Here is a 13,022-nt window from a genome sequence, read left to right on the forward strand (position 1 = left end):
GTCAGAGGCAGCTGGGACCCCCCAGCAGCCAGTCCCTGCAGGCGAAAGAGCACGGGAGCTCACGGGGAGCTGCCGAGGAGCCTCCCCTCGGTGATTAACGAGTCTGGGGCTGCAGCAACAGGGGCAGGGGGCTGCGGGGCGAGCTTCCCCCCAGCCCAACCTCCCCGTCTCTCCAGGCCGGGGCCGGGCCTCGCTTCCTTCCCTCCTCCCTGCCTCCCTCCTCCCTCCGTCCCGGCGGCGCTGGGAGGCGCCTGCCGCTAACAAAAGCCGGCGGCGGGGCTGCCCGTCGGCCTCCCTCCCTGCGTCCCTGCCCGGCAGCAACAAGTGGCTGGCGGCGGCTTCCCGGGGGGGGAGGCAGCCGGGCTGCGAGGAGAAGGAGGAGCAGGAGGAGACGGAGGAGCCCCCGCGGACGGCGGCGGGGCCCCGTGGATTACAACTGGAGCCGGCCAGGAGCTGGGGGGAGCCGGGGGGCGCCGCTCCCCTGCCCGTGCCCCTGCCCGTGCCCCTGCCCGCGGTGGCCATGGTGCGCGGCGGGCAGCGGCGGCGGCGGCGGCGGGCATGAAGCCGGCGGGATGGGCGCAGGCAACGGCAAGCAGTACGGCAGCGAGGGTGAGCCCGGGGGAAGGGGGCTGGGGGCTGGGGAGGGGGTGTTTGCTGCCGAAAAGCCTTTTGTGAGGGCTGGCGGAGCTGCGCGGCTGCTTCCTGTCTGGGCAGAGGGGAGAGGGAAGGGGGAGAGGAGCCCCGGGCGGCTGGGGAGGGGAGGCGGAGGTAACGCGCTGCAGCTGCTTAGCGCAGCCCGGCCCCGCTGCCGCGCCGTGCCCCGGCCGCTGTGTGGGGGCACCGCGGGGCCCCCCAGTTTGTGTCGGGGTGGGGCGAGGGAAGGAGAAGCACCGCTTCTCCAGCAGGCTCCGCGGTGCCTCTCCTGCGGTGCCAAGCGAGCTCCGCTGTCGGGAGAGCCGGAGGAGTCGGGAGCTGCACGCTCGCGGCGTGTCCCTGTAGCAGGGCTGGGCGCACTCGGTGCCGTCGCTGGAGTAACCTCTGAGTACATGGGGTCGGCCATTTGTGTCCCCGAGCCTTCTCGTGGATCCACGGGAATGCTCGTTTCAAAGCCTTGGGGATGGAAGCGCAGGGTTAGGGTTATCCTCCGCAGCCCAGAGCGAGTGGAGGAGAGCTTTGCTGTTCTCAGACAGCCCGGCAGTAGCTGTGGGGAGGACTGGGATGTTCCTCAGTAATTCCCCCCTTCCCTCCGTCCAGAGTGGAGCAGAGGGCAGCTCCTGGGAAGGCTGACGGCTCCTGGCACGTGTGGCAAAGCTGTTTGTGCAGCGCAGAGCATTACCTGAGTTGAAGAATAGTAGGCAGTATGTTGGTTTAAAACCAACCAGTTGAAAAAACAAAAACACAAACCACCACAATCAAAACTGTGGCCCATGCTTTGTTTTTTTCAGTTCAGGTCTCTTGTTCCACCCATCATTAGTGTGTTCTAGATCCAGGTTGCCTGGCAGCTTCTGTACAGCATCAATCACAGTGAGACACTCTTGATCGCTGCTGTCTTTCTGGGTGATGGGGAGGAGAGCAAATCTAAATCTCTTAAAAGGAAGCTTTTTTTTTTTTTATATATATATATACATATATAAGGTACTCTGTATTCCCAGCTGGGGCTTTTGGTACCTTTAGCAACTGAACTACCCAATTGCCATAAAAATTGCTTTTAACAGGATGTGATTGCAACCCCAAGTGGAAGGGTAGCAATGTCCCTACATCCAGTTCTTCTGTGCCCTAAAAGCAACATGAATATCTGTGTTGAAGTTGATGAAGTGGCACTTGTAGTTAAGTATGTTACTTTCAGCTTTGTGTGCTTTGTAGGCTATTATATTGCAGTGTGCTGTTTTAGGGACTGAAACCAGGTGTTTAGGGATGGAAGGAAGTACCTTTGCTTAGCTAAAGTTGGATGCTCTCATCTTGCTTACTGCTTGCTGATACCTGAACTGAGATTTCAAGAGGACAACTGAAAGTTATTTTTTTAAATGGATGTTACCTTCTAGTCTTCCCACTTGGAAGGCTGTGGAAAATTTGGAATCCGTCTGCTCAAATTCCTTCTAAAATCAAAGATGAGGAGATGCATTATGGCAACTCCCACACAAGAAAGCACTAGATAACATTTATTAATAGGAAATTATATTTTGCATGGATTACTACATTTTGTTATGCTTATCGGAACTAGACAGTTTTTCAAAATCACATATATGTTGTATACATGTAAAATCTCAGGCGGGTATCCTAAGTGTTTGTGACTAATCACATAAGCTACGCTATATTTCCTTTTATTTCATTTTTGTTTTGCTTGTCCAAAGCTTTATTGAACAGAATCTTATTAGAAGCTACAAATTGGCATGCTAAGTAGACGAGAGAGCTGCATGTTTGAGTAGTCTAAAATAATTTGTTGTCAGAGTCTGAATGAATAGTTCCTGGCACCTCTGATAAGTATATCTGTTTTCCACAGATATAACTTAATTCTGAGACAGGAGAAAACTGGATCACGGCCAATCTTGAAAGTCAATAGAATCGCTTCTCTGGAAATTCACAAAGTACAAGTGGGGTATGAGCACAACTCGTATTTTCAAAGGGAAAAAACAAATTGTAGAATACCAAATCTTGTCTACAGGATTTTACCTGGCTTTTAGAGTAAACTATTAAATAAAGTTTATTTTGCTAGTCATCAGTCGGCCTTTTCAAATGTTTCCTTAAGGGAGATGGCTTATGAGAGCTTGTTTCCCTAGAAAAATACAGAGCTTGAGAGTTTAGGCTTATCATAGTGTGCGGTAGATCCTGACTGAAGTGTTAATGCTTGAAGCCAGTCCTTGTGAGTGTGTCCAGCAGTCAGGTTTCAGCGGCGTGACTGCAGCCAACAGGTTACCAGAGCAAGAAATCCCTTTGAGCACGGAGCAGTTGCAGTTGAGCATGGCGTGCCCCTTCGTGAGGGTACTTGTTGAAGGTACTTGTCCTTTGCTTTCTTGCCGTAGGGATAAATCCTTCACCTTTCTGTCACTGGTGTAATTCTCTGCCTGATTTTTAGGTAAGCAGAGATCTGCCGAGCTTATGTCTGATAGTGGAAGGAGCGGCCTGTTGTTGTAGCAGCTATCGAAATCCAGTTTTTATATTCAAGGATTTCTGTTTAAAATATATTTGTGAGGAGAGTCGCAGCTGAATAAGTGAGGCGTGATTCATCGCCACAGATGAGGAGGCTGAACTGCACTACCCTTTAACTGCTGCCGAGTTGATTAGACACCTTGGCAGCTGCTGTCTGTACCATGCTGCTTGCTCTCTGTAACCCTTCTGGGCACCTAAATAGCTTCACGTGTGCTCAGCGGGGGTCTGGGCTGGAGCCTGGCTGCAGGGCCCGGTGCAGAGTGGGGAGCAGCTGAAATTGTCCTGTTTTCTTTGGGAAGAGGGCACCGAGCGCTGACCTTACAACCTGAGACATTTTTGCAGCCGAAAAGGGGGAGGGGAGGAATTAAAAACTGCAGGTTTCTGTTTTGTGGGGCAGTTGGGTTTGTGAGATGAGCCTGAAGAGCAGGCTCTGTGTGCCCGCACCTCCAAAGGAAGCTGTGGTGTATGGGTGGAGTGTCAGGCTTCAGAATAATGACTCTTATTAATAACTCTTGAGTGCTTGTCCTCTTCCCAAATGACTTCTGCATTGGACTGTGAGACTTTGGGACCAGCCAAATTTGATGCAGTTGAATGGTGTTGCAAGATGTGGTCAATAACAGTGTTCAGACCACATGCAGGGATGTCTTGTTAACGAGTCAACCTTCCGGACTGCTGCAGTTGGCCACCTCCTGCCCCGTCTCCTTCCAGAGGCTGGCCTTAGAGAGGGCTGGTGACAGCCTGCAGCGGGTCTGGTTGACCTGCCAAAGTGTGTTGTGGAAGACTTGATGCGAGAGGGAAGCATGGTGCTGTGAAGGGCAGAGGAGAAAGAGAAGAAATGGCAGTGTAGGCAAGGAGATCAATGTCCATCTCAGTCAGAAGTCTTGCTGACTAACTGGTTACATGCTCTTATCCAAAAAGAAAGAAATAATTTGAGAAGACTTAAATGGGAGCTCTTTGGGAGTAACTTTAACCCAGTTCTGGTTTTGGCAATGTTCCTTCTCCAAGCTTCTTTGGGGAGGGCATTCTCCGTTCTCAAGCCACTTGGAGGTGAATACCCGCCTGCATCCAAGCGTCCTGGAGATGTGAGGTGCCAGTGCAGAAGCCTGGCTCTGTCACAGGATGTAGCTGCACCAAAACATGTGCAGGGTGCTTTGTGGGGATGGCTTTCACTGTTGATGCCATGTGAGCTGCCTTGTGGCAGCTGGAGCTTTACAGGAATTGCAGCGCTAACCAGCCTGTAGCACTGTGGCAAGAGGTCAGTCTGTGTCTGCTTTGGAGTAGGTTGCTCTCTTAAATCCTTCCCCTCAGGAGGAGGAAAATTGTTAAAGTACAGTCCTCATATTCCATGTCTGTGTCCTCTTTGGTGAAGCTGCTGTTGGACACTGTCTCCTTGTGGACACTGCCATTTGATTACAAACCAGATTTCTGTTAATTTGGGGCTGGTGAGGGGTCTGATACTTGAGGTGTTGCATATAGAAATACTTTACTCCAAAAATCCTATTATTCAGGACCAACAGGTCCGTTAGGATTTGTTTCCTCATGGAGTGTTTGTAGATAAACCTGACAAGCAATGCACATCAGGTCTGAACAGCAGTATAACATGGTGGGTTTGTGCTGGAGAAGCTCTGTTAGTGATGGGTAGGGTATTTTATTGGAAGAGTGAATTTGTAATAGTGCATCAGATTATATTGATGGCTTATGTTGGTTGTTAGAACCTGAGGGGCATCACAGGATATTTTAATGAGTGTAAGGGAATGGAAAAAACAGTAAGTCAGTTTGTATTGGATTAATTAACTATGAAATTGTGCCCTCCCCTCTGAGGTGTCTTCTCTGTGCAACCAGGGCAGTTCTTGAGCCTGGTATTTAACTTTTTTCCACCCCATGAGTTCATAGGCTGATGTGAAGAGTTCAGTTAGGTGCTAAGTGTTTTCATGGCCGTGCAGTTTATCCCTGCTTTGTTTCGGTGTCTGAGTTGCAGTTGCACACAAGCACCTGATGTGAAGCCTAGCATGTAGCTCTCAGCACTGTCCTGCTTGCTGATCCATCCTTCCTCAGGAGACCTGTTTAGATGCTGCTCTTGCCATTCGTGGATAAGTGTTTTTCTCCCGGCTTGGCTTCTCGTCTCTTACACCTCCCCAGTGTGTGATCGCTGCTGTTGAACCCTAACACCCTCCGTAGGACTGCTGTGAATGTCATGGTGCCGCTCAGTGGCGCTTCTTGCATGGTGCTTGCTTGTCTTACTGCGCTCGGTCAGGGCTGGTTCCTGCGTTTTACCTGTGGCCGTTTTGCTCTTCCGGGATTTAGGGAGTGAAAGGTTTTGTCTCTTAACAGCAAGATTTTGACAGGAAAGATAGCCAAATTCAAAATGTCAGTCCTGCAAGCAGCACTGATTTTTCTTTTTAAATAGCGAATTCCCAGAGCTTCTGCTCTGACAGTGGCCAACTGCTGCCAGCCTAAAGTAACGTTTGTGAAAGCTGCTTATGATATGATTTTTTTAATGCAACTTTCAACTGAACGACACAAAAGGATTGTGTTTGGGTGTTTACTCAGTATGTCTCCAGATAGAAAATCTGCTCTAAGCTGTGTGCTCATGTTACTGCTGCTTCTCCAGATTTCACAGTGGTGGGGTGCGTGCTGCAGTCAAATGAGCTGCTGCCCTATTTCCAGTTTCTTATAATACGGTGTTTTCTTAATATGGAATTCTGTGTCTGTGTGCGCATGTGTGTTTATACACACCTGCACAAAAGGTAAAATATTTGTGGTGGATCCAGGCTTTAAACTTGCTAATGTTACCTGCAGCTTTCTAGAAAGTAACAGTGGCTTGTGTGTGTTGTTTCATAAACTGCTGCTCATTTCTTAAAATCCTTCTAGGAGGAAGGCTGGGTCTTATATCTGTTAAAAATAACAAATAAAAGATAGCACTGGGCTGAAACAACCGCCCTAGAGTACAGTTGGCTAAAGTAACTGGATGCTATTTCTTTTTGTATGTTTGCAAAAATAAAAAATATTGTTTGGGTGCTAGTGGAAGGCTTGAATGAACTTTGGAGCTGATCTGCGAAGGTAGCAGGAGCCCAAGATTTGCGCGTCCTAGTCATTCTTTATCTGCTCCCCACAGGTGAGGAGGGAAAGGAGGGTGCTGTGGCACCTCTTTTGTAGTCTTGTCAAGCTTGTCCTTCTCCCAGACTGAACTTCATAAAATCCTAGCTGAAGCTGATGCTGTCATGTTACTTGTGGAAAAACGTTGACATGCATTCAGAATTGGCTATGTGCTTTTAAGTCTTAAGTTTCTACTCAAAAAATCTCCTCAGAGAACTTAGGTTTTTGGCATTTTCAGTACTTCAGCTACTTGTGGATTCCTTGCTTCTGCTAACAATTCCTAACTAGGAGTTGGTTTGGTTCTTTGTGGGCCTTGTTTGTGTTAGGGAAGTGATTGGCAGAAGGCAGGGGATCACACTTGAAGGCTGAAATGAAGGAGTGGTTTATTTCTGCTCTTTGTATTGTAGCAAGCTATGCTGGTATTCTTTAATACAGGATGTGTTTTGTCACATTGGGGCAACCTTAAGGAGTAAAAACCCTTCAGAGTTTTAAAAGTGGGTGGTGGGTTTTCAGCAGAATCTGCTCCTCCTTCATACGAAAGTGAAACGTGCAGCACTTCCTAGGAATACAGATGTTCAATGTGTGACTGGATAGATGTGCATTTTAGGGTGAGTGCTGGTAGTACTGCTCTAGGTAACCTCAGGGAGAAGTGTTTAGTCCTGTCTGAATGTCCTGCACTTCAGCTGCAGGTCTGCCCGTGTGTCTTTCAGCAAAGATAGCACGTTAAGGACAATTTTACAAGATCTCCTTGGAGGAGCTGAAGCATGGAGGAGGTGCTGTGAAGTTACGTGCTGTAGATCATTAAAGAAGTTCCCGTTATCCTGGATTGCAGCCCTTGTGTGCTTGCCATTGTGGTGTTTGTAGGTGTCTGCTCATACAAAGGAGAACTTAGCAGAGACCATGGCCATTCTTCTGAAGAAGTTAGCAAAGTCTGTGTGTTGACCAAAGGGAGGGTTTCACTTCCAAGAAACTCTAAAGCAGAAGCAAGCAGAACTTGTCTTTGTTGACTGGAGAAATGCTCTCAGGTTATCTTCTATCAGGAGGTATGAAGAAGTGCTGCTGTTGTGGCTGTGCCACATAGGCTGAATTGTAGGAGAGCTTGGAAAGTGCGCAGTTTAAAGTAGTGCCCTAAGGGAAGACTTGAGTTAGCTGTGTTTGACTGTATATTGAAAGCTTCAGCTTGGTACCAGTAGCCAAGCTCAACAACAGTCATTTCTTTGTGGTATAGGTCTCCACACCCTACATAGTTTTGTGACTTCTGCCTTAAACAAGTAAATGTGGAGAGAAACTCGCCGGTTATTTTTTCATGTGCATTTCCCCTAAGCCACCAAGTTGAAATCTATGTTCTAAGGCTGTATTGCCATGCAAATTGATGTTTAACACGTAGGTCCATATGTTAACTGCATAAAATTGCAGGAGTCAGCATGGCATTGGGAATGTTTTTCCTTCCTGTGCTCAGCTGGACTGCTGGCTGAAAATGCAACCCCAGATTTTTTTCTCTCCTCCTTTTAAGCAGAGGAATATCAGGTGTGGAGTTGATCTTAGAGAATCTTTGTTCAGTGCTGTGAGCTTGTTCTAACACATCTGTTCTGAGATTCGATGCGTGAAAAAAATGTAATGGTTATAGCAACTTGCCTTCAGAAAGGGCTGAGGTAGTGACTCCTTAGAGCCCAGGAGTCATGCGGTTAGACTTATGTTGCCATCATGTCCTTGTTCCAGTAGTGTTCGTGTTAGCATAGTGCTTAACCTGGAGCTCAGTGCTGCAAAGCATTAGTGGCATGCTGTGGCAGTAAATCCTTCCGAAGAACCTTCCTGGAGTAAAGAGAGAAACAGGAAGCTCTCGTTCGTGCTTGTGTTCTGAATCAGGAAATTCCTGTCTACAATGCACAGATTTGTCATATCAACATCTTAAATCACGTGATGCTTTTCTTTCTCAGGGATTTGTGTACAAATGTGTACACGAGCTGAAGGAATACTATGTTGAAGTTTTCTGAAAGGGCATGCTTACTTGGACAGGGCTCTAATAATCTTTTCCAGTGAATGTATTCTAAAACTCTTCTTCCTCAATTTTCTTCTTTGTTCCTCCAAACATGCTAATGAAATTTGGAGGTGATAGACTATGAAAGGAGCAGCTCAGGTGTCTTGTCTTAAGAAACAAAAAATATCAGGAAAAGTTGGTATAGCATTAATAACAACTAGCTAAGAAGAACCCCTTTTAATCAAGAGTCAAACAGTCATGTATGGCAGTGAAAGAAGATGTTGGATCAGGTCTAGTTGTCACATTAGACATGTAGTCTTGCCTGTATGGGAAGCTCACACTTGTGTGGCTGCCTGTACTCTGAAGCAAACTGTTTAAGGCTCTCGTGTTTGTTACCAGATTGCATACTCTGTGTGTGACTGGATGGGATGGAGGGGCTTAAGAGTTTTTTTTTTTTTTTTTTTTTTCTTAAATTGTGTAAAGAATTACTTGAACTAGTATTTCAATTAACTTCTATCCTTGTGAGGCTGTAAAGCTATTGTGAGAGCTGATGAACAGAAAGTGCATGCATTTGAGGGTTACTTACAGTGCTCATGAGTGCTTATCATGAAATATGTCATTGCTTTCTCACTGTGCAGTGATGGTAGTACTTGATCTAACTCACTGCTGGAGTGCAAGGCTAAAGACAACAGCTGGTCGCCAACAGAAGGACTGAACAGATGATCTTTTCTGTAGTACCTAGTAAAAGCATATTTCTGCTCTCCGTTTTCCATTTGCCTTTTCTCTGACAGTTTATAAGGAAATTGCTTGTGGCATCAACATAACTTTTTTTTTTTCTTAGACTAAGATGATGGAAACAATAAGCTATTGCTGAAATATGTGGTGAAAATTGTTGATATTATACTACTACGACTCATGCTTTTAGAATTTTTGGAACCTCAGGATTTACTAAAAGAGGTATAAATAAAAGCCTCAGAGCAGAGGGATCTCGGTTCCAGTTAGCAGTGCTAGCATTAAGTTGAAACTAACAATATGCTCTTGTACGTCAAGAAGATCTAGTAGTTGACCTTCCTTCTTGAGTTCATGTTTGATTGTGCTCTTTTGTAGCCAACAAGCTTGAGGGCCCTCATCTGTTTTTTAGCAGGGTTTGAGTACTTAGGTGCTCCTGCTGCAGAGCCTCTTGCCGAGGAATTGTTTTCTTCTCTGGATCGTTAGAGTACCAGCGAGGATCAGTACAGGCAGTAAAATTACATTAAGACATTTCCAATCAACTCCTGGCCGTTTTGATGTACACTTTAAAGCCTGAAGCGTACGGACTCTCAGATTGGAAATAACATCTCCGGAGATGTCTGACCCAAGTATTTTACACATTGACGAGACCCCTACCTGAGCCTTCTCTTCTCCAGGCTCAGCTGTCCCATGTCTCAGGTACTCCTTCCTTGTCAGATGCTCCAAACCCTCTGCTGTGCTGGAGCAAGTCTCTCCTGTACTGGGGGCCCCGCACCAGGCCCAGCACTCCAGGTATGGCCTCAGCAGCGCTGAGCAGAGGGGAAGGATCACCTCCCTGCACCTGCTGGTAACGCTCCCACTAGTTCAGCCTGGGATACTGCTGGCCTTTTTGCTATGAGGACACATTGCTGACTTATGTTCAACTTGGTGTCTACCAGGTCCTTCTCTGCCAAGCTGCCTTCCAGCTGGTTATACCTCCCAGGATGCAGGACTCTGCATTTCCTTTTGTTGAACTAACTTTGAGGCTCTCTTTGGCCCGTTTTTCATCCTGTTGAGGTCTATCTGAATGGCAGCAACCCTTCGGTGTCTCGATTGCCCCTCCTGGTTTAGTATCATTGCAAACTTTCTGAGGGAGCCTTCTGTCCCATCCTCCAGATCACCACGAGTGACTGGGCTCCGGGTGTGTTCATGCTGCTCCTCACAACTGTTTGAGCTTGGCAGCATCCGTCATTTTTCAGTCTGTCTCACTGTCCATTTAGGCTGTCTACACTTGATGAGTTTATCTATGAAGATGTTGGGGAAACCAGTTGGCGAATCTTACTAAAGTCAGAGGAAAATACATCTGCTGTACTCCTCTTGTCTATGGAGCCAGTTATTTCACTGTGAAAGTCCATCGGCTTAGTCAGGCATGAATTTCCCTTGTAAATACATGCTCATGACTTCTGGTCGCCTTCTTGACTTAATATCTTTGGAAACAGTTCCAGAAAGCTCTGTTACTTTCCTAGGACTAAGGTGAGGTTGGACAGCCTATGGTCCCCCAGGCTGTGCTCCTTAGCCGTGTTGAAGATGGGGCTGCCTTTTGCTTTCACCCAGTCCTCAAGAACCTTTCCCACTTGCGATGATATTTCTAAGATAATTAATAGGATTTTGCCACAGCATTAGCCAGTTCGATCAGTGCTGAGAGGTGCATCCAGTCAGGTCTCATGGATTTGTGTCTGTTCAGGTTGTTTAAATGTTCTCCAACTCCATCCTCCTCTACTTGTACTGGCTGCTTGCATTTACAGAGGGTGCTGCCAGGCTTTCAGAAGGAGTGTTCAACTATAGCAAGTCCTGGCAAGTGCTAAGGCTGACTCAAAGTAGCTGATTATCTCTAAAATTGCTCTGTAAACTTGTGTCTGCAGCTGGTTTGGAGGTTTTTGGCTGTAATTTATTTTTACATTATTAAGGTAAAAAGAAAGCCATCCTTTCCACTGTTAAAAGGAACTCGCACTTCAGACTGACTTTGTTTTCTCTGTGCAGAGAACAGGTAAAGTGAAAGTTTCTTCTAAGACTTGTGGTGGTAGAATCTGGCTCTGTTTTTGTTGTTGTTTCTGGCAGTATGAATGGCCTTCAGGAAAAGCTGCTTCTATGTTTTGCCTGTTTTAGAACTAATAACTAGCCCAGATTCATGTGTTTTACTGTCCTAGAAAGTGGAGATCATTGCTTTAATGAAGAAGTTACTTCTGCATTAGTCATGGTAGGAAAAAATTTCTGCAGTTCTCAAGTTCTTCATAGCCATGACTTCATTGAATCCTGGTAGAAGTACTGGACAGTAATTCTGCTGGAGTCAAGATTTGCTTCTCTCCACATATTCTGGTATTGGATCAAAAAAAAGACTTTAAATTATGATGATGTGTAGGTAACTTTCAAATTTAGAAGCAGCAGCGTATTTTTCCATAACCGAAATTATGAAATATTTGTCTTAAGTTTTCCGCTAAAACCAAATGAGCAGAAAGAGTCATTATGAGAGGATGCGGTTAATTTAGTGCTATAAAGTCCTAGGAGATCCTTTTCAGCTTTGTGTTTTTCCATTTAAACTTGAAGTTGTGCACAACACAAAAGAGCATGTTTGGGGTATTGGTGTGTTATACTACTTGGCAATGGAATTTACATTTTGATTTTAGTACCAAAAAGCTATCTTTAGGTTTAGTTCACTTGGTGTTCTCAATTCCTTGAACACTTGTTATTTGTGGTAGGGGAGGTAACCTTCCAGTGAGATGGAATGGGGGATGTCCTATGCCATAACAAAGTCTCTGAAAGTCATTGGGATCAGGACAATACCCAGTGCCTGACTTGAGGTTCAGACACAAAAAATGTCACCCTTAAATTCTTTCAAAACAGATTTTCTTTGCATTAGTGTGTGTATAGTCTACAGTGTAGTCTGATGCAAACTTTTCACTGGCACTCTGTAGGCAGGGGCAGAGTATTTTGCTTATGTCTTCATTTCTCTTGGGAAATTATTGCTATTTATTCTTCTGTGGGTATACTCCTTGTTGTGCTATTTGGTTGTATTTATGGGGAAACATGAATGCTTGTTGTGGGTGTTTTTCTTCTCTTGCCAGGAACCGCTGGAACAAAGGTGAATGTGAAACTTCTTCTCCCTCAAACAGTTACTGATCTTTCCGGCTTTGCCTCTGGTTCCGAGTGGCTGCGTGTGGTTTTTCTCACCTCTGAGAAAGTTCCCAACTGTGAATGGGCTTACAGCTTATCGAGGAGTAAGACATGAACCAGGAATTAGCGGAAGGGTTAGTTTCTGCTTGTTTGTCTATGAATTTATTGATTTAGGTATTGTGTTTTAATTTAGTTCCTTGGCAGCGATGTCGTTTGCTTCTCACCGTGGAAGCCCGCAGAATGCCGAGCTGTATTTCTGTCTCCGGCAGCTGAGGTGGAATCACTGCCCACCACCTTAAAACTGAACGTGTCTCGCTAGCTGGGGGCCAGCAAGCAAGGTGGAGTGAAACAACCCTGTTGCTTACCGGCATTGAGCACAGGAAGCAATGTTGGCAGCAGAAGGTGGGCAAAAGTGAGTGCCACAGACTTTCTCCTTCCTGGGTTTCCTGCTTCATTTGCCAGGCCTCATTTGCTATTAAAAAATTCATGCCTTTCTGTGGATAAGATCTCCTGCTTCCCCCTGCCAACCACCACGTCCTTCACTGAAGTGTAGGGTTTCTTAATTAAGTCCCTACATGAGCAGCAGCATTCCTAGAAAGTGAAGTTCAGCTTCCATAGGATTAGCGTCTAAACCAGAACAAGCCTGGTCAGACACAGGAGCCTTTCAAGCAGGAGTGCTCCAGTTAGTGGCTCTGTGGTTTGTCTGTTTGTCCCTTTTAAGCACTGATTAATCCTATCCATGTTTTCCTCGATTTTTCTTCCTAATTCAGGTATCAGCACTTGGCTGAAAGGAAGGTGGTAGGTAGGATGCAGAGGCTGGTCTTTCTGTGAGCTGAGCCGTACAATTAACTGGCTTGTTTCTAAGGATAGCCATCCATGGTTTTGAGTAACTGTGGGAGGAAATGTAAGACAAATTGTGAAG

At 46.2% G+C, this 13,022-nt stretch overlaps 1 protein-coding gene across 1 annotated transcript in view; it reads left to right on the forward strand.

Moving 5' to 3' along the window:
* Positions 1 to 271: 271 nt before the first annotated feature.
* FBXL7 (F-box and leucine rich repeat protein 7) overlaps positions 272 to 13,022 on the forward strand; it is a 181,517-nt gene continuing 168,766 nt past the window's right edge. The window contains exon 1 of the mRNA XM_084507667.1: positions 272 to 609. Coding sequence (XP_084363793.1) covers positions 573 to 609 — 37 coding nt within the window. The 5' untranslated portion in view covers positions 272 to 572. The remainder of the gene's footprint in view (positions 610 to 13,022) is intronic.

Source organism: Aythya ferina, assembly GCF_964211825.1.
Source record: "Aythya ferina genome assembly, chromosome: 2".
Classification (NCBI taxonomy): Eukaryota; Metazoa; Chordata; class Aves; order Anseriformes; family Anatidae; genus Aythya; species Aythya ferina.